Consider the following 22,958-nt stretch of genomic DNA (forward strand, 5'->3'; position numbering starts at 1 on the left):
CCACACAAAGGAAAACATGCGATAAATAATAAACAATAAAGAAATGAGGTGGCAGAAGTGGGGCAAATAGCCGTTGGTTCGGGATATCGTGATATCTAACGTTAAATGAAATGTATTCAGTAATTTCCTTCTAAACATGTCTAATGAATCTTGCCATCTGCCATTTGCCACTCTTACATTGAGACCCAATATATTGATAATTGTTTATAGTGAAATATTATTGCAACTGGTTTGATTAATTCATGTAATACAACAATGATTTTTTTTTTTTTTGAGATGCCAGGTTAATTTTTAGATATATGTATAGAGGATCATTTTTTTTATCTCTAAGACCTATTCCAATTTTTTTCTCAAATTTGAAGGCAGCATGTTGTGAAAATTCGTGTGGGCGTATGTTTAGTCCTACGTCGGTTATGCATTGAGTAGATCTTAGGTACTTATATATGGCAAAAAAATCCAAATAATATCTTTCGACTAGCTTTTTTCTTTAGATAAAGTTACGGGTTGTGATAAATAGTATCAAAGCGGATTCTGCCCATGGCCTATATGGACTAAGGGACACTGCAGTATGGGCTCATAGGTGCTAACCACAGGCCAGTCGTAATGCTTGTGATTAGATTTGAATGGATTTAAATGCTTAGCCTAGCGAGGACGCCAGTGCTTAAATAGGGAGAGTATGTAAAGATCCGTGCGGGCATATGTTTAGTCCCATATCAGCTATGCACTTGATAGATCTTGGGTATTTATATAGGGCCAAAGAACACAAATAATACCTTCAGACACCCATTTTTGAGTGAGATCTTAGGCTGTGACATATGTGCCTGACATTAGACAATATCCATCTATATTTTTGTTTTGCAGTAAGTACATGAGATTTTGTTTTCCTCTTTTAACATTTGGTTATTATCTTTCTATTTGTTTCTTGGCATATTATTTTTTTTATATATGAGCATGTTATGAACAACAAGGAAATCTTAATCAAAAACCTTATTCACATAAGAGAGACCCTAAGTAAAATGTAGTTAAACATATTGGAATGAAATATGAACTAGAAAGACATTTCAGTTATGAATTTGGGTTTTTAGTTGTGCAGGCATTTAAAGTTGAGGATGATTACAAAGGATAGGAAAAACATATAAAATGATTAAAGATAATTATCTTCTAGGTTGTGTTAATAAGATTACTCTTAAATATTCCCAAATTGTTCTATCTCATTACATCTTCGATTTTGAACATTTATATCCCCTTAATATATTAAGGCGCAACTATGAAGAAAGATGAAATGGATGTGTCCTAGTCATTACTAAATGCATTTACCCTCTTGTTGCAATGCATTAGGCATTAATAATTTAAAAGAAAATCAAAATTTTGGCATAATTATAAAGGTTCGAAAAAGGGAGGCATTTGCACTAGCCAGCCCTCCCCCCCCCCCACACACACACACATACACACATATATATATATATATGTAGGTATGTATGTATGTATGTATGTAGTGTATCCATCTTAGACTGAGGACAGTAGAGTGTCTGGCCTGCCATGGTGTCAAGCCCCAAACCTGCCTCTTGGGCTTGGCACATGACATGGCTATATGCTCTCTAGGAAGTGCCCCCAGGGATTATGCAAAGCCTATAAACATGAATCAACAACTAAATAACAACAAACTAAAATTACGGTAAACAAATTATTTCATAACTAAATAGGTGTCCACAATACAAGGTTTAGATATACACAGTATCAAATAACATATCCAACTAAAATCTAACACTCTCTCAAATTTAGGATCGAAATTACAAGCTAGGTGTTCTACAGTTTTAAAAAGAGAGATAAAATAATAATATTAAATAGCAGCTTAATAAGAATTCCCCACATGCACCCATTGGCATGAATAGGATAACAACTTTTGGCAAATATATTACTGCTGAGAAACTAATAAGATTCATGTGCCAAAAATTTGGTAATTAAATAATTATTAGCAGATTCAATATATATATATATATATATATATATATATATATATATATATATATATATATACACTTGTGCGTGCAAACAATGCCAGCATGCACATCGAGCATGCACATTATATCACCAAAATAGTAGTTTCAACATATATATCATATATTATCAGATCAGCAATTCATTATCTAGTTAGTACAAGTCAAATCTGATAACATTAATTTTCATTTGAACTAACCTTGGTCACACCCCAACCCATGATTGCCTGATTGGAAAACCATATTGCCGTGTTCTTGCCCGTGGAAAGGACATCCACAATATCGTAACTAGCCCATATGCACAAATTTTAAATCTTTCAATTATCCCATTTTCTTTATAAGTTATTTATTCATTGGAATAAACCATATTGCCATGTTCTTGCCCGTAGCAAGGACATCCACAATATCGTAACTAGCCCATATGCACAGATTTTATGGATAATTTTTCAATTATCCCATTTTCTTAATTAAACATAATGGAATATCATAGGAAAATAAAATATATCATTCTCATCCGCACATAAAATATCCATAATCATATGAATGATTATGCTAGAGCCCTTAAAAATTATTATCTTAATCATTACCATATAACAAAGGTATGAATAAAACATCCATAATCATGCAAGATCTATAAGGATCCTTACCTCCACTAGTAGCATGACCAACCTGACATTCTAATCTTGGTCCACAGGCACACCTAATGCACAAGTTGACCTAAAGTCAAAATTCAACATAATAAAATTTAGAAATCAACCTTCCTCACTAGTTTAAGTAATTAATCACTAATTTTCTAATTTCCAAAATTCTAGTTTTTGCAATCCTAACCCTAACCCTAGGTTTTCTACATCCCAATCATAGTAATTAATTTAAAGAAAGCAAGGACTACAATTTACCTTAATCAGTGAGTCGGAGAGAGACCCTACATTAGTCCTCTCTAGGTCTAGACTGCTAGATACCTATAAAAAATTAAAACAGCCCTAACTAGAAATATAATCCAGGATGAAAGAGAGGATTAGGGATGCTGGTCACAGATCCAAGATGAACCAGGTCGGCCGATCTAACTAGTTGAACTAAGACCTGGTAGTCTGTCTGGTCCGATTCAAAGAATTTTTTGAAAGTGGTCAAAACTTAGTCAAACCTAAAGAACCGGACAAACTAATCAAAGTAGCTGGTTTGGTCCAATTTGACATTTTTCTAAGAAAATCTCATTCCTTTCATCACGTCTTATGACCATCTCATTCCTTTCCTTCGATGGCTTTCAAAGCTTTGGGCCTCCTGCACCACCAACTTCCGAAGCAAGCAAGGCATGCTCTTGCTTTTGGGAGCGGAGAACATGTGCGCAGAGTTGGTTGAAGGAGGAGAGTCGACAGAGGAGGAGTGATTGAACAATCTATATCTTGGCAGTATAGGGCTAGAAGGAGGCAAGGCTCAGTGGGAGAGCATGAAGGAAATGGAGCCATAGAGCCCAAGGGGGAAAATCATGGAGGTACTCGAAGGCATCAAGGTTAAAAAGATGATATGGCTTGGAGTGTTCGGGGATGCTGTAGACGAAGTCGGTGCTATAGAAGGAGATGTCGAAGCTGATCGATCAACTGGGGGCCATGAGGTCGAGTGCCATTGTGGCCCCAGAACCACTCCTCCCAATCCTCATCGTCATTCTTCTTGGCTCTCAACTGCTCGAAGTCAAAGAGTCCACAAGATTTGAAGGAAAAGATAATTTCGTCCAATCCCTTTCAGCGAACCTCAATCTTGAAGGGGTCATGGACAAGGGCAGCCTGAAAGTCGTCGACAAGATAGAAGGAGGAGGATCCAACAGTGAGGGAGGAGAGTTGGGGGAGCTAGAGGCAACGGTCGTTGGGGTCATGGAGGAGGACATTTGGGGGACCTGAAAGTAACAACAGGGGATGGAGGTGTCATCATTAATCTGGAGGTGGAGGATGCCACCTTAGTAGACAAAGAGGGAGAGGAGCAGGGGGCGAGGGAGATCAACGTCGGACTTGGCATCGTCGCCACTGGTGGCCTGATGGAGGGGTTGCGACGAGAGGAGGCAGGTGGTGATGACGCCATCAAAGATGGAGATGTTGCCGCCGAGATGCAAATTGATGTACCTGACATGGTTGGATGGGATGCACAATGTCTGAAGCCCTATCGTGGTCTCACGGATCTAGCCCCCATGATGTTTTTTTATTTTTGAGAATTTTTGAAATATAAAAATACAATTATGACATTGTAATGACATATTTTTCACCAGTCGGATCAATCGATCTAGGAACCAAACAGCTTGTCGGCTTCCTATCTGATCTGATTTTAGAAAAATAGGAAAAGGATTGTGGCATGATGGCAAAAGCAACAGTAGACTACACTATCCTACAAGATATTGCCACGTGTCAAAACATATGTTCTGATTATTGGCTTCTACTACATGCTCCATTCCACTCCTAATCCTGACCTAGTGTGTTTCCAAGTCATCTGACAATTCGAGACTCCTCGACTTTAGTCCACGTGATCAAACAGATGGTCACGAAGCATCCCTCATATTTTGAACATCCTGTTCATAAGGTCCATAAAGGCTACAAGTGCATTTGTTAACCCGAAGGATATAACAAGGAAATCATGGTGCCCATATCTTGTTCTAAAGGCTATCTCGGGCACATCCTCAATCTTAATCTTTAGCTAGTGGTAACCAAAGCGAACATCAATTTTTGAGAAAACTTGCACTTCCTGTAGCTGATCAAACAGGTCATTTAGTTAACCTTTGTTTGTTTGATCATCTCTCTGCCTTTAGTTTTCAAAGTGAATTGTTTCTTTACTCTTAAGATCTTTTAGTTTCCCAAAGTTAATTATTTTTTTTACTCTTAGGATTAGTTTACTTTTCTAGTTAGCTAGTTTAATCTCCTCTTTTTTCACTCTGAAACTGGTACTAGGCCTCCAAGTTTGCGTTAGGTAAATTGGAGTCTAGTCTACCTCATACTTTACATATATATGTGAGGACCCGTGCGTACGTGTGTTTAGTCCTACATCGGTTATTTGCTAGGTAGATCTTGGATTTTTAGACAGGATCAAGAAACTCAAATAATAACTTCTGGTTAGCCATTTTGGGTGAGATCCTGGGCGGACCGGCCCATAACTTATGTAGACTAGGGGACACTGCAACACGAATCAATTGAGGCTGATTATGAGCCGATCGTAGTGTTTGTGATTAGATTTGAATGGATTTGAATCCTTAGCCTGACGAGGACGTCAGGACTTAAACAGAAGGAGTATATGAGGATCCGTGCGGGCGTGTGACTAGTCCCACATCGGTTATTTGCTAAGTAGATCTTGGATACTTAGACAGAATCAAAAAACCTAAATAATAACTTCCGGCTAGCTATTTTGGGTGAGGTCCTGGGTTGTTACATATGCATGCATATATGATATATAAAAGGATGATTATACTCCTAAGAGGGATGGTATCTACTTTCAATACAAAAATCAACAATGAAGCATCCAAATTGAAGTCCTAGACTATTCATTATGATATGCAGCATTAAAAGTTTAGATGCCTAGAACTAAAAAAATCATGTATATTGGCAGATCTCTAGTGTATGTATCAAGTGAATGCAAAAATAAATAGTTAAAATGATACGAGATCATGCTTTACTATGATTAAAGTATTAAAATCTATTAATTTTCAATCTATACATATTTTTAAATGTGTAGATCATGATTTATAAAGTAATTTTAATTAACATGCTTTATCATGTACATTACTATATTAATAAAATAAAAATTGTCCACTTCTATATGCACATGCATATGCTAAATGTGACCAAAATATATAATTTTTGATTTTGTAGGTACTTTTAATTGCATAAGTCTTGATCAATGGCATAGGTTATTCTTGTGGATACTTATAGATTTTGCAATCAACAGAAAACCTCTCATCCTAAGAGTAGAAGATTAGCAAGGCTTGAAAAAGGCAATGGTTTTAAAACTGAATCAGACCGGCCGATTCGATTGGTTGAACTAAGACCCGATTGCCTATCCAATCCGATTCAAAGAATTTTTTGAAAGTGGTCAAAACTCAGTCAAACCTAAAAGAATCTGACAAACCATCGAAGCATCCAGTCTAGTCCAATTTAACCTTTTTTTAAGAAAATTTCATTCCTTTCGTCAGGTCTTGTGACCATGGAAGGAGATATCAAAGCAAAGCAACTGGGGGCCATAGAATTGAGTGCCAATGTGGCCCCAGAACCGCTCCTCCCAACCCTCGTCATCATTCTTCTTGGCTCTCAACTGCTCAAAGTCAAAGAGTCCACGAAATTTGAATGAAAGACAGGTTCGCCCAACCCCTTTCAACGAACCTCAATCTTGAAGGGGTCATGGACAAGGGCGGCCTGAAAGCCGTTGGTAAGATAGGAGGAGGATCCAGCAGCAAGGCAGAAGAGTTGGGGGAGCTAGAGGCAACAGTCATTGAGGTCAGGGAGGAGGACATTGGGGACCTGAAAGCAGCAATAGGGGGTGGAGGTGTCATCATCAATCTGGAGGTGAAGGATGCCACCCTGGTAGATGAAGAGGCCGAGGAGCAGAGAGTGAGGAAGATCAACGTCAAACTTGGCATCGTCGCCGGTGGTGGCCTGATGGAGGGGTTGTGATGCGAGGAGGCAGGTGGTGACGACGCCGTCTGAGATGAAGATGTTATTGTTGATATGCATATTGATGTACCCAATATGGTTGGATAGAATGTACGATGTTCGAAACCTATCGTGGACCGGCGGATTCAACCCCTATTATGATTTTTTTTTTAAAGAATTTTTTGAAATATAAAAATGTAATTATGATGTTGTAATGACATATTGCAACATCGTTGGCCGAACCGAGGAATCGAAGCCTGCTGTCTGATCTAGTTTTAAAAATATCGGAAAAGGATAATGGCAACATGGCAAAAGCAATATCCAACAAGATATTGCCACGCGTCATAACATAGATTCTGACCACTGGCTTGTATTACACGCTCCATTCCACTCCCGATCCTGACCTGGTGCGTTGCAAGTCAACGACAGTCCGGGACTCCTCGGCTTCAGTCCGCGTGATCAAACGGACGGTCACGAAGCATCCCTCTCCACAAAGATCAGATTTGGTGAACGGTTCTGATCAACCCCAATCTGATGGGAAGCTCTCATTTAACTCGCCGGATTCTTCCCCCTTCTTGCTCTCTTCCCCTTCTCCATGCCAGAAGTCGCAGAAAAATAAGAGTGGGGATCAACAGAGAGAGAGAGAGAGAGAGAGAGAGAGAGAGAGAGAGAGAGAGGAGGAGGAGGAGGAGGAGGAGGAGGAGGAGGAGGGGTAGGGGAAAAGGTGAGATCTCGGGATTTCTTGGGCTGCTAATCGGTAGATCCGGGCGCTTGAGAACAGACGGCCACATCCGCCCCGCCAGTCCCCGAAGATGAACGTCTTCCGGTTAGCGGGCGACATGACGCATCTGATGAGCGTCATCGTCCTTCTCCTCAAGATCCACACCATTAAATCCTGTGCCGGTACCTCGCCTTCTCTCTTTCTTTAGATTTGAAGTTTTCTTGATTTTTCGTAATTTTTATGCCTCTGATTAGAGTGGCGGAGGGTTTTCTGATGAGAATTGTGCTGAGATTTGAATTATTAAGCTGTTAGATTCGTTAAAAAAATGACATTTTTGAGTTTAAATTTAAACTTTCGATTTTTTTTGTTTTTATTTTTTGTTATGTGAATCATATTAGTTATGTCTTAAGAGATTTGGAAGTGTAAAAATGGGAATTAGATTGCTGGATGGATCAAAGGATCGATAATAGGAAACGAATTTGAGTTTAATAGCTGGTAGAGAAATTCTAGTTGGGGCTGGCTGGGTGTCGAGTAATGTTCTTTTTGTTTTTTTTTTTCTAATTTTAAGAAAGGGAAGTGTGAATCACCCAAATTGGTTGAGTTAATAAATCTGTGTCGAGTATTGTAATGCTTGTAACATTATAGAACACGAGATCTTCTCATTAATGGTCGTGGTGGTGTTCTTTTGCATGCTAAATGAAGCTAGGCAAATAGAACATTTTATCTTTAACCTTAAAGGCAGATAATCCGTGAAACTTAAAAGAGTATATTTTGATTGTATCTGTACATTTTCCTAACTCTAGGTAGCTAGTGTTCCATGCTAAGCGGTTGAAGATTCAGAGTTTTAACAGAGTAGAGTACAAGATTGAGGGTCAAGTGAGGCCAAAAACTCCTGACTTGCGATAAAACCTCATGAACTGTAGAAATAGACAAACAAAGTGACAACAGTTTCAAATATTTTTAAAGAGAAGTTTCTTCGGATGATAACTTGTTCATCCCTGCTCCAATTTTTTTTTGTCTCATTTTGAACCTAGGAAGATTTTCCATATATCAATCATAGTCAAGGTTGTGAAGGCTGTCACGGCAGCTGTGTGGTCCCTATGTGGTAAGGACTTTTAGTGATGCCTAGGAACCTATGTGGCCTGCCTGGTGATTTCAAAAGGGGAAATATTCATAAAAGGTATATGAATAATACAACCTAACCTCTCCCCTACCTTCCCCATAAATCACATAAAATAACCATATATATTATAGTATAATAGGAGTTAAGATTAGTTGAAACCACAACCTGACATAATTATAGTTTAATAGGAATTAAGATTAATTGAAACCACAACCTGATTTCATCATGTATTAATCAGCCAATTCAAATAGAGAGAAAAAAATAGAAAAAAAGGGCAAAGAGAAGACAAAAAGGGAACGGTCTTTCAAATGAAAGGGGAAAGAATAAGAGGAATAACATGAGAAGTGAAGACAAAGAAGAAAAAAAAGGGTAGGCATGGAAAAATTACAAGGACAAAACTATTGGAGGCCTTTGGGTGGTTGAACAATTGTTGGCAGCTTACTGGAGAGCTGCCAGCAGTGAATGGCTGTTGGAAGGCTCCACAAGAGCTTCTAGTGGGTGGCACTTAGGCAGATGGATAGATTAGACAGGTGGTGAAGGACTGCTTGCCTTAGCGTCATGAGATGAGGGAGGGGGTTGGGAGAGATAAGGGAAGGAATGAACAAAGTGAAAAAGTTACTAGGTTATATTATTGGATTTTTGGCGTACATATCTTCCTAAATATTAAAATTTGCATGAATACCTTCCAAAATTGATATTGCACGTATACCCTTATAAAATACTTGTTTTGCCTGTATACCATTCATTTTCCTTTTTTCTTGCATATATGCTCATTCCATCTAACGTTGTTGAGAAATTAACGGTTTAAAATTAAAAATAACTAAAATACCCTTAATGAGTAGATATGCAAAAAGAAATATTTGATGAGGGTATTTTGTAAATAACACTTTGCGAGGATATTCATGCAATTTTACATATTTAGGAGGGTTTACATGCAAAATTTTTTTTTTTTCTATTTCAACCTGTTTTAACACTCGAATTTGTCTAGTACCTGCTCCTTAATATATTCCATAAAAATATTGCTTAAAAAAAAAGACTGATTTGACAATTAGATAACAAAAAGAGTTATGGAAGTTCTTTCACTAATCATGTGATTATTCTACTTTATTCTTCTTCATTTATAATAATCACTATATCTTATTTCATCGAAACATAGCTTATAATATTTATTGTTATAGATGCATATATGAGGGCATGTATTAGAATATAGAAAATGATTAGAATTTCTTAAAGGCACATAATAGATTGCAATGATCAAGCTTTTTTGCTACTACTATGCTCATAGGTGGAAGAATAACATCAATCATCCCCAAGCAAAATTATTGAAGGACTTCGAATTCTTCAGACTTATTAACAACCTTCGCGGCCATATGGTAGAAAGCCTACGTTGTGTACCTTAAGCTACTTTTTGTGGAGCTTTAATTTTCTATAAGAAGAAAAGATCTAGTGTATAGGGCCCATCTAGTCACAGTAATTTTAAATCAACCACCAACCTACACATGCGAAATTTTTCAACTCTAAAAGATAAACATTACAAATCTCATACACTAAAAAATAAATATTGCAAATCTCTCACAATAATTTTTTTTAAATAATTCATAAAACTAAAAGCAGGACCTGACCATCTTCATGTACAAAAGAACATAATGAAGGGTTGTCTATGGTGGAGAATGGAGTCAAGAAAATGGTTTTGATTCCAGATAGAGAAGTGAAAGAGATGGTCGAGAGAGATCGAAATTTTTTTCAAAGAAGGTAGAGAAATTAGTTTCCAGTGAGACCTATTAACCTATTACCCGCTTCAAGAATAAAAAAATACTTTCATAATTTTAATTAATTTTTAATTTAAATAAATATGATTTTGGCTAATTATGTTAGTTGAATTGCTTTGTCAAGAGTATTCATACAAAAATAGTATTTTATGAGGGCATGAATGTAAATATCAATTTGGAGGACATTCATGCAAATTTCAATACTTAAAAGGGTATTTATGCAAAAATCTAAGAACTTTTTTGCATGTATACCCTCCTAAGTATATGAAATTGCATGAATATCCTTCAAAATTGCTATTTGCATGTATACCCTTATAAGCATTTCTTTTTGCATGTTTACCCATTAATAGTATTTTCGTCATTTCAATTTTAAACCCTAACTTCTTAAAGACATTAGACGGTATGGATGCATACGCCAAAAAAGAAAAGAAAAAAAGAAAGGTATACATACAAAACAAGTGCTTGATGAGGGTATATGTGCAAGTATCAATTTTGGAAAGATATTTACGCAAATTTCAATATTTAGGAGGGTATGTACACAAAAAATCCTATATTATTTCAACTTACAATTTACATAAAACAAGTTCATTTCTATTGCAACAGTGAAAACAAAGAGACAAAATACAAAACAAAAGAAAAGTAGGATCTTTTAAAATGAGTGTGGCTAGCCAACCGCTACCTAAGGGGTCTAGGCTCTCTAACCATCTAGATGGAATTGCCTAGGTACGTGCCTAGGCAGCTCTTTCAACAACTATAATCAAAATTGCTCCATTTTGACCTGTCCTTGCAGGCATAGCTTTATAGAAAAGAGAAAATAAAAACAAGAGAATGTTGCACCGGCTTGTGGTGATTGGTCATTGGTAGTGTTTGATTGTGATGATGTTACTTCAATCGTCATTGTTTGTCCTCCATCCATCCTATCTCTCTCATTTTAGTCTCTTCACCTTGTCTAGGCAAAACTAAGCAATCTCCAGTATTATACACATATAAAACCTATACTAGAAATAAAAAATAAAAATCATACCTTGGAAGCCAGCAGTTAGCATTAACTAATCAAATGGCTAGCCACTTGCACACCAAGAAACTATAATGGCCACTAGACCTATTCATGGGCTAGACGGCATGCTAGACCTATCATGGAACCCTCCCTCCTCTGCTCTCTCTCTTTTTTCTTCTTCTTCTGGCTCTGGCAACGGGTTTCGTTTCCATTGCTCGAACCGTACCGGTGAGCCACCGGTACAGCTCGGGACGGCCGGAACCGCCCAGTTTGGAACGATTCCGCCGACCCTGGCTAAAACCAAGCTTTTTGAAAGTGTTACAATAACATCTGGTTACACACAAGAGGGGTAAATTCCGTATGGACACTGCTTTGATTCTCACATTCTAAAAGAGGTGCGATTCGATTCTCAGAAGACTCTTCTAATGCAAATGAGATCCCTTACTATGTAAATTGGTAAAGGGGGTCTTACATCACAACTCCTTCATCGAGTTGCACTCAATTAGGAAAAAGTACTCTCACAAGTCTGATAGGAGTCACATCGTCTACACAAACATAGTACTCGTGGAAACTTCCGCTCTAGCCATCGCCAGATCCGGAACAAGTTGTCACCGCCATTGCCTAGTCCTTTCCTTTTCCGAAAAGAGATTTTCGCACTTCTTTCATTCAAGACAAGACGGATATAAAAAGTCATATATTTTGGTGGTCTCTAACTTATGCATCGTGCAAACACAAAAATGGATGGTTTTCATTGCCCTAGTGGGCTAAAATATGTAATAGAGCATTTAAAACAAGATTTCACCTTATTGTTCATGATCTACACATGTTAAAACATGTACAAAATTGAAACTTAATAGATTTTAATGCTTATGTTATATCAAAACATGGTTTGATATTATTTTAACCATTCATTTTTGCATCTATCTGATGTATAGGTTAGAGACCACCCAAGCTGGTGATTTTTGTTTGTAGGCATATTTAGTGGCATAGATCATGATCAATGGTGTGAATCTTCGATTTGGATGCCTCATCATTGATTTTAGAATCAAGAGTGGTAGATATCCTCTCCTCTTGGGAGGAGCATAGTCCTTCTTATATGCGCACACACATGTTATAAAACGATTTTTTGTAATTTTAATTTTATAAACAACTTGGACTGCTGATAAGGAAGCAAGATACATCAGATTGGAGACCGAAAAAGAGTAATCTTTTACCTAGAGTTGAAGTTTAAATAAGTGACTGCAAAGGTAATTTATTCAGCACTAAACCTGATCTCTAGCCTCCAGCAAGATTGATAGCTAAGGGGGCTCATCTAGATGACTTAAGCTTAGACAACAATTATATGTCTTGCTTCTGTTTCTCCATTGTCAATACAATACAAATATATGAACTACAATATATCTTAAAAGTGGTATTAATTTTTTTCCGTTAAGCAATTTTTGCCTTATGATGTATTGAAGTATTGAGTATATAGAAATAGTACTAAAATTTAATAGTATAAATGAAGCAATTGAATCAAAGAACAATTGAACAATCTTGTACTAAATCTATTAAGAGCTAGAGCCAAAGAATAAGCCTAGGTCGGTTGCATAGGACTGCCTGACTACCAACAATTATGGTATGAGTTTGCCCCGAAAGTGGCTAGCTGTATTCTTCATAGAGGATGCTGATTGTTTGAAACTCTCTCTTAGAACATTTGAGTATATAGGTTTATAATTTTCATTTTTTAGTATGTTTCTAGAGATATGATCTTGTAGTTGTTTGACTTTCTTATACCTATTCAAAATTTCATCATGCTTCTGATGAAATATTTGTATTGTGATACAGCTTTTCACAATAAGTACATTGGACAGCTGACTATACTTATAGACAAGATTTATTAACTATTATTTTAAAGAACCAACTTTGCTGATGACCAAATTGGCATCCACAATCTTCATCACTGAGTTGCCTGGCCCATCACAACTTCCCAAGTCATTGAACTTTCTGCATGTTGTATTTTTAAATGCTAAAGTAGTGGCAGTCGAAAACAGGATAGTAGCAATTTTCAATATCCTTTTTCTTATACAATATTTGTGTTGATTGCCATAATCTGTTTGAACATTGATATTCATATCTATCTGGGTATGCATATTCTGTTCCAGTATCCTGCAGGTCGGAATCACATAGCCTGAACTTTCTATCGTTCTTGTATATATGAATGGTCCACAGACTCCATACACTGTAACATGCATTCTTCAACAGTGCACAGAATGATGTATGCTGGAAACATTTTTTAAAAAAACGATCACCTGCTGACTCCATGACAGCCATGTAATTAGCTACACAGGTTGTTTTTGCTTAAAGAGGATACTATTTTCTCAATACAGCATTATGTAGCAAACTATCACTTTTCTGTGGACATTTGTCCTTGTGTGTTTGTGGTAGTTTGAATTGTTATTTATTTGTTCTGAAGTAGTATTCTTGAGACATATATCTGACCTCACCTCAAGCAAAATAAGCTTTATGAGTGAGTTAAAATGACATGGAGAATCAGTCTGAGAATTTCTTTTACCTGAATTGAACTTTTGAACCAGCATTCTGTTAATCTTATGGTGAACCTATATAATATGTATGAGCTGGTAGGTTCAATCAATCAAAGCACGAAATATCAAGGTCATATTCTGCATTTAAAATCTGTGCTCTCTCTTTGAAAGTCCCTGTCAGTTATATTATTGTCAGTGGGGCTATGACATGGCTTCATCTGCATGGTATAGCATTGATGTTAGTGTGTCAAGATTATCCTTGAATAAACTCTTTTGTATATCTAGTTTGATTGTGAGTCTTTGTCACATAGATTATTGTGACTGCGGTTAAGACCTGGTTTCATCTGCGTGGTATAGCATTGATGTTAGCATTTCAAGATTAGCCTTGAATAAACTCCTGTATATAGCTAGTTTGATTGTGAATCTTGATTTTTCCTATATGATATGGTCATCTGGTATAGATATTTTGCTGCTTTTTTTGTGTAAAGATTAATCTTTATGATTATCTTAGACTGGTTAAACTCTTTGTTTTCCATAATATGTACGCGCAATATGACTTGTTTGATCCTACATTTGTTTGCAGGTATTTCATTGAAGACCCAAGAGCTTTATGCTCTTGTTTTTGTTGCTCGTTATTTGGATCTTTTTACAGATTTTATCTCACTCTATAATACAATCATGAAGCTAATTTTCTTGGTGAGCTCGTTCTCAATTGTCTGGTATATGAGGCAACACAAGATTGTCCGTAGATCATATGATAAGAATCAAGACACCTTTCGCCATCATTTTCTAATATTACCGTGCCTGCTTTTGGCCTTATTCATAAATGAGAAAATCACTTTTAAGGAGGTAAGTCTGCCTATTTATTTGTAGTTCTTTCTTCAAAATTTTAAACTTATAATTGAAAAAATAGCCATATGCATGTCTAAGTATAATTACTTTTTATTCTCATTATGGTTTAGATCAAGATTCGCCGTCTCGGTACCGGACCCATACCGGTTCCCTACTAGTGCTTTGTCGGTATGATACGGTATGAGGTCTTTTCGGCATACTAAGTGTCGGTATGCCATCCGTACCGAACCGGTATGGTATAGTACGCTCCGTACCAGCCGGTATGGCAAACCATGGTTTAGAACCTTTGGGTTCTATTTTCTTATAAAAATTCACTTTTCCTCTCAATTCCTTCTTAGTTTTGCTCCCTTCCTAAAACTTTAAGCAATATTTTGGAACAGGTAATGTGGACATTCTCCTTGTTTTTGGAGGCAGTTGCAATACTTCCTCAGTTGGTTTTACTGCAGAGGACAAGGAATATTGACAACTTGACCGGGCAATACGTTTTTCTCCTAGGGTACACTACCATCCTATATCCTATTTTGATTGTTTGCCAATTGAAAGTTTCACCTCATAATGGTTGCTTGCATGACATTTCCCATTGTCACTGGACCTTGAATGCCATATTTGGACATCATACAACTGGAAGCAGTTGAATTTTATTTAGTGAAACATCAAGAAGCTAATTTATTATCTTATGGTGCTGGATGAATTACAGTCAGGATGGCTAGTATGGATCTTTTGACTAATAAAATTTGAAAATCTTCACCTAATTTATTTTCCAGACAAAGGACAAAATTTTGTTAGTTTTGTCCACCTAATATGCTTTTTGTTTGCATTAACAAAAATGAGAGATGTTCTTTTCTTGCTTGAAAGCTTGGCACTAATATCTTTTTATCCAGCTGTTAAAGTTGCTAACATACAAGCATGTAAGGCACTTGCTCTCAGTATCAGGTTCAAAGGTACACTGATTGTTTCCCTGTAACACGCTTTCATTGTTCAGATGTTATGAAATCTTTTGTTATTTAATTGGATTTACTTCCAATTATCCAATGCCAATTGCTCCTTTTCTTATGTGGCTTGAATTTAACCAAGATAGATGTGAAAAGATTTTTTAGCAATATATGTTTTAAAATATTAGCCTAAACTTCTTTTAGAACATGCAACTTGGTGTATTCTGCTAACCATTTACCCATTTGATGAATGTCCATGCTTGTGAGGAAAGTGGCAATTGGCAAATGCAGCACACATCAAATATTAATATCACTTTCTTATTTGATTAGATAATTGGGAACATGAAAAATAAATAATATTATTTTATAAAATAGTTGAAAAGCTTGGTGTCATTTATTTAGAGATTGTCCTATATACTAGACATCAAAATTTGTTAACAATTATTTATATAGTACTTTGGATGACAAGTACTTACTTTTTCCTTTCCATGTCATATTGAACTACGAATTTTAAACTTTAAATAGAAGCATGCCTGAAATCTGACTGTATCAAACTCAAAATCATTGTGTAGATTGGTGAAATTTTGGATCCAGATCTTTTTTGTAATCAGTATAGACTGCATATAGAACTTGAAATGATTCTAGCCATTTGCACATCTGGACTTAATGAAACTTTATTGTCCATCTTTTCTGCTCGATCTCTGTGTCTATAGATATATCTTTTAAGTTCTCTTCAGATTTAAATAGATAATTATTACAACTATTTAAGAAAATAATATCGTGTGGAAATAGATATAGACTCAAGGAAGAATTCTTCTCTGCCCATGAAATATTGATAACACAAGAACATTTGCATTCTGTCCAAGGTTTAGACTTAAGGTCCAGAACCATCAAAGGAAACAGAGTAATAATTGATCTAGAAATGAGCTAGAGAAAGGAAAATAAGAAGAAAAAATAAATGTGGAAGAATAATTAAGATAAATCAAGAAGAAATAAGTAAGCTAAAGGCTTGCTAAAATATCATGGAATTGTAGTTATTTTTTAACCATAAGAGCCTTTGATCTTGGAAGATGGAAGACTAAAACCTTTTCAACTATCTTAAAAAGAAAATTAAGCATTCTCATGTTTGACATCCTACAGATTCTTCATATAGCATCAAGATCTTGACAATGATGGAACATCACACAGCTTCAAAAGGAACGCAAATAAATGTATAAATAATTAAAGGGAAAAAAATGACATATGAGAATATTTGAAGAATGCTTTAGACTTGTTGGTGTGAGAGGTTTTCAGCTTCCTGATTTTCAAAGAGTTCCTGATGTTGTAATAGATCAGGTCAATAGCTTAGCAAATGATTTACACATGCAACAATCATGTCGCAACACATATAACTGTCTTCCCCATCTTTACTGGGGCATGCCACATATCTATTGTTTATTCTGACTAAAGCTTGGTTAAGATGGTTTCCTGGGTATATGTGGCTAGACCTGAGGATCCTGCAATGGGGCAAGAGATGGCAGAGAGGGGACAGCTCGGGTTGTTGGTAAGAAAAGAAGAGAGTTGATGGAGAATGCTTTGCAGAAGGCCATCTTATTGATATCTCTCTGTGAATTGATTTAGGTGTGAGAAGGGAAAGATTAAAAAAGTGATGGCCAACATTTTGAAAGAAAGAGCAAAACCAAAGGAATAGATTTTATGTGCATGTATTACATAACTGATTTTTTTTATTTTGATAATATATGTATATCCTATTTATTTTATATGGCTTGCTAACTCAACGGCAGAGTACTTGGCCTTTAAGTATGACTACGATGAATGGGAGAGACCAGGGATTGATCTAGTGATACTGTTTAGATAGGAAGAGCACACACACAGAGAGAGAGAGATCACAATTGATAAAAGCAATTAAACTTATTTTGTCATTAAGATCTACCTGGTTGAACTAAAAATTGTGAAGTGAAATGATAACATTACTGAATCTTGTAAGCATCTGATGGTCACAAAGGGTGATTCTAACTAATGCAACCAATTCCTGACTTCTGCTTAAGACCTAACCATGAGGATGAATCTGTGGGTTGGGTTTATTGTACTGTCACCAAGGAAAATAAAGGATATATTGTCATGTTGTTTATATCTACAAAAGTATGCCATATCAAATTGGTACTTTGTAAGGTTTTCTATAAAGTAATGGCATCTGATGAAGAATATTTGATGTATTCAAATCCCTCATTTTGAATAAAGTATTATATCCAAAGAACTGTGTTATTACACAAGTTTATGAGCTTGGAATTGATATTTTAAATCTACTATTATAAGCTGTTATTGTATGACAAGTAAAAGGTCAGTTACTTCAAAAATTTATGTTGCAACTAATATATTGTTCTGCTATGCATTTAAAATTCTCATGTGAATCTCAAAAAATGTGGCTACAAACTAGATGATAGAGTCAACTCTTTTAGCATGAAGTTTATGAGAAAAGAGCAGCTAAATATGTGGAAAGAAAAAGTAATAATAGTATAGGTGTTTATATTTTGGTGATGGTATGAAAATCAAAAGCCACACATCAACAATTCAAGATTTGTGGAGTAGAAATATATAAGAAGTTCTTCATGCTTAAGGGGAAAATTTTGATTCTTTTCTTCTACTATATCACCATTATGCATGGCGTACCTTGATTGTGTTTTTTGCAGCTCGCTTGTCTAATGATATACTGGACCTGCCCATGCAGAGCTAAATGATAGGTTTCTGTAATGATGCATCTCACAATTGTCGCAAGTTTATATAATTAGCAAATTGTAGAGCATATGATTTCAGAGTTTCAATATCCTAATCCTCTTTTATCTCTAAGAACCTGATCATGCTTTTCCAAATTTTCTTCCTTTTAGTTCTTTTTGTTTCATGTAAATTTGGAATAGATTTTGGAAAATCTGAACATGGCCTACCCATTTCTCATTTTGCTAACTTGAAGTCCAACCTTTTCTTTTGATAACATCTTTCTTTTATTCTGCAACTAAAAAATTGTTTTTTGACTTTGGTTTTAGATCTGCTTGATGTTCCTGATTCCTTTTCAATTGCTTCCCTAGCTCACATCATATACACCTAGGGATAAGGATGCAATAATCATTATCATATTTCATAAGCATCCTGCTGTCCCAAATCAACTGCCTGATGCGAGTATTAAATCTTATGTGGAACCAAAGTCTAGTAGTAGATTATGAGGATAAGCAAGATATATTCTACAAGAATATTTCTATATTGGTCATCTTTCAGGAATGAGGTTTATTATATGTACTGATATGCTAAAAAAAGTTGGTTCCTAATAAAGATTTCATATGTTGCGTCTCAGCAGATTAAAACATAAAAGGGGTGAAGGATACATCTGGAATGCATCTGTGAGAGAAGAGCCAAAAGCAATATTTATAAGTGGGAGGAAACAAAATATTTCAAGTTATGAGATTTGATGCTAACCAAGGGGAAGGCTAATGAGCATAATCTGATGACTACGGTTATCACTTAAAGTGGTAAAAAGACACTATAGCAGCCACTATGCTTTTGGGTAGTAGGTACTATGTGCAAAGTGGGTTTATATGGGTATACCTTAACCTTAGCATGATGACAAAATTCACCAATGAAAGGGATTTGGTGAGACCAGGAATGACTCGGTTTGCTGCTTTTTTGTGCTTGCAAAATATGATGAGTAAGAGGAAGGAGTTAGCGATCGGGAGAATTCTAAATGTTACAATAAGGATCGGGGAAGGAAGATCCAAGGCACAGTTGTAAGATTGAAATTTTGGTTATTTTTTTTAGCGATCCTCTATCAGTTTATCTCTATTGGATAAACCTCGTTTCAATCAGAAATGATTCTATCATTGTTGTATCCGCAATTCAATATGAATCACTCAATATGAATAGATATTACATATATATGTATGTGTGTGTGTGTGTGTGTGTATGTTTCTCCCTTTCTTTTTTACAGTGTGATTTGGAATACTGGAACAATCGATATTTATTCTTCAATTTTTCCGTCCTATCTCTCCCTTCTCCAAATAAAACCAGAAGAATGTCTCACTCAAATTTGGATTGTATCTTTATCTTTATCATATCCTTTTCTTAGGACCAATCCACTCGCTATACCCTATAATTATTGTTATAACTGCTTTACTTCAAGAAATAAATCAATCTTATTTTACATTAAGAAATAATTAGATTTTTAATTTATAATCATATAATATGGTATTTGCTTTGAAATTGTGCCCTTGGTAGAAGTGCTTACGCATGGCCATGAATTATATATGGAGTGATTTGATGGATGCTAAGAAGGAGAGAACCTTACATTTGTATGAAAATGAGAAGAATTATCTTCCAATTTGGGCAATTATTGATTCAAGATTGATGCATAACTTAAAGGCCCACTGCATAGGATGGGCTACTTCTTGAACCCCTACTTATTCTATGGCAGTAAGAATAAAATTGAAAATGATGGGAAATTTATGGATGGGCTGATTGAGCGCATTTGAAATTCTATCCTAATAATCAAAATTTCCAAGATGAAGTTTCAAGAGAAATTTCCTTTGTATAAGAGCTAGTGGATCATTTGGAAGGGAGATGGCCATTAGACAAGGGTCTTGGCCAAAGCTTACGGATGTGTTAATTGTTAGTGATATGTCTTATGAATGTGTTACTTGTTAGTGATATGTCCTATGATATAAGTGGTTTATTGGAGAGAATGCATGCTTTAATTATTGAATGAAATATATGAAGGTATAACTTATTATGTAAATAACTTATAATGTTAGGCTGGTGATATTTTATGGCTTTCTCCTTGATTTTTTTTTCCTTTTTCTGCATGAAGTTGATGTGAAGTAATAATTTTTTATACTTAGCAAGCAAAGATGTTGATATGTTTTTTTGGGTAGATAAATGTTGATATGTTTCAGCGGCCTGCTTTGGTTCATAGCACCTGCTACTTCTATCTGCTATGAAACTCTCCAGCTGCTACATGCCTGCTATGTGCATTTTAATACATTGGTTTTATGTTAAACCAGTTTTTGTGAAGTCTGGTCTGATGAGGTTGAGCCCATTTTGATGAGTTCTCACTTGACCACACCCATACCTGACTTGTTTGAAAAAACTGCACATAGTGCTTAAAAACTGGAGCAACACCTAACTCAAAGGTTTTGATTGTGCTTGAAAGGTTTGATTTGGTTACAATATGGTTTGTGCAGCTTACCTACAGCTTTACCTTGTCAAGTGAATTGGAGTTTGGCCTGGACAACATTTTTTGACAAATAAAAATAGAGGCCCACATTAGTATATGCCAGATGTCAGATATGTTGACTCTTTCAAGCCTGTGACTTGGTTAACCATTAGTTTATTGGTACTGGCATCATCTGTCATTGTAATAGACAAATTCAAACATTTTAGAAGAAATTTCCATGAATTGATCTGTAATTTGTTAGTCATCAAGCTTGTATTGGAAGTAACTTGTTTTAATTGCTTGACTTCAGCATTATGATTTTTGAGTACTTATAATAAGTGCGAAATTGTTGTGCGAAGTAGATCCCAAAAGAATATGTTTTTGGTTCTAAAGCTTCAGACCTACTTCTGAAACCTATAACATTAAATCCATATTATGAGTGACTTTATTAAGATGCCATTTTCAGGTTGTACTATGGATTTTCAATGTAGAGATGCTTGATAGGCCTCCTTTATCTGGGATGTTGATGTATTTTGTGTTATACATGTGAAATAAGAATCAAAATTTCTTTTATTAGGTAATTTTGTAGGCTATAGAGTTGGTTTAACGGGTAAAGAATGAAAGAAGGGGGGGGGGTGTGGAGTGCAATTGTTGTATCCTAGACCTATAGGAAGAGTTCATGCACAACTTTACGAGGTTGTTTCTTTCATGTATCACAATTTATATTTTATGCTGCTTATGTGGCATTCTAACTTTTTGCTAAACTAGCTTATCTTGAAGTTTTTCACAATCGGACCAGTCTTTTAGTGATATATTATTTCTGAATTTTTGGCTAGGAGTTCTGACATGAATTACCTTGACAATGGCATGTAAGTCTAAAACAAATAGTTTCATGTTTCTGTTCATTCATTGCTTTCATGGTATCCTTCAGAAAACAGGTAAAAAAGGAAAAATCAGATTGATACTGAGAAGCTTTCCTATGATCTGGGTTTGCCTGAAAGCCATTGTAGCTTTATTATCACTTCAAAAGCTGATTCTTGCCCAAGTACATGAAAACTGAAGTGATTGTTTGATCAGATATAAAGATCTGACTACTGGATTATAATGTCTCCAGACATGCCCACTGGCAGAATCAACCTCTTTCTTTCCACAGCTTCATGTAATTTTATTGCCACAACAGGTCTGTTAGAAATTCCACAAGGAACATGACCTGCCCACACTTCCTACTATTTTTAAAGATAATGTTGCAAACTTATAATTTTCATCGCATTATTACTTTTTTTTTGTACTCTTTATAATTGCATACATTACATGAAGTGGAATGTCATTCACCTAGTTCACCCTAGACAAAGTGGTCTTGACTGTCGAGCTTGTTTTGATGCAGTGCATACAGAGCCTTGTATATCCTCAACTGGATTTATCGTTACTTCACTGAGCCACACTATGTTCATTGGATAAGTACGGATCCTCTAATTGGCTTTTGGTCCTTTCTCATGTAAAAGTGTTTCCTTTTTTATTATTAATTCTTATGTTTATATTGCTGTTTATTTTTCACAGCTTGGATATGTGGACTAGTGCAGACATTGCTCTATGCTGATTTCTTTTATTATTACTTCAATAGGTAAATAATTATCGTTTTCTGGATATCTTCTATAGAAAGCAATGTTTCATCATGACTCCCAATTTCATGTAACTTACAGCTGGAAGAACAATGTCAAGCTTCAATTACCTGCTTAACTGCATCTCAGACTTCAGATCAGCTGTGGTAGATCAGGGCAGCATGTAGAACCTGAATTCTTGTTGATTCATATAGCATAGCAATTTCTTTGTTTTACTTGGGTGCATTAATGTGCCTCTTGATGGGTTATCAGGTTGGGATTCTTTTTAGTCCAGGAGAGATGTCTACAATCGTGGATCATCATTCTGGGCAAAAAGCATTTCTCTGTTGGCTGTATTACTTTTTTGTGTAACCATCAGAAATCTCTATAGCAAGCTCTCATCTGTAAACTACATGGTCGTGTAATTTTCCAAATTATAATACAACATGTAAGTTTCGCAGTTATGATTTATTTTATGCAAGGATCTGTTGGCTTTTTTCAGCAAAATTGTTGTTCATTTTATGTGAAAAATCAAGCTCTGCACAAGCTCATCTGTGATCATTTGTAGCGATATTGGAGCAACGGTCCACTAGCTTCGTCTGTTGAATCACTGTAATGAATGTTATCC

At 35.8% G+C, this 22,958-nt stretch overlaps 1 protein-coding gene across 1 annotated transcript; it reads left to right on the top strand.

Moving 5' to 3' along the window:
• Nucleotides 1-7,228: 7,228 nt before the first annotated feature.
• LOC103710818 (ER lumen protein-retaining receptor-like) lies at nt 7,229-22,832 on the top strand. The gene is made up of 6 exons (XM_008796717.4): nt 7,229-7,519; nt 14,335-14,600; nt 14,984-15,099; nt 22,117-22,190; nt 22,290-22,353; nt 22,433-22,832. Exons 1-6 carry the CDS (start codon nt 7,429-7,431, stop codon nt 22,467-22,469), a joined length of 648 nt encoding a protein of 215 aa, XP_008794939.1. The 5' UTR covers nt 7,229-7,428; the 3' UTR covers nt 22,470-22,832.
• The last annotated feature ends 126 nt before the right edge of the window (nt 22,833-22,958 follow it).

This window comes from Phoenix dactylifera, chromosome 14 (genome assembly GCF_009389715.1).
Source record: "Phoenix dactylifera cultivar Barhee BC4 chromosome 14, palm_55x_up_171113_PBpolish2nd_filt_p, whole genome shotgun sequence".
Lineage (NCBI taxonomy): Eukaryota > Viridiplantae > Streptophyta > Magnoliopsida > Arecales > Arecaceae > Phoenix > Phoenix dactylifera.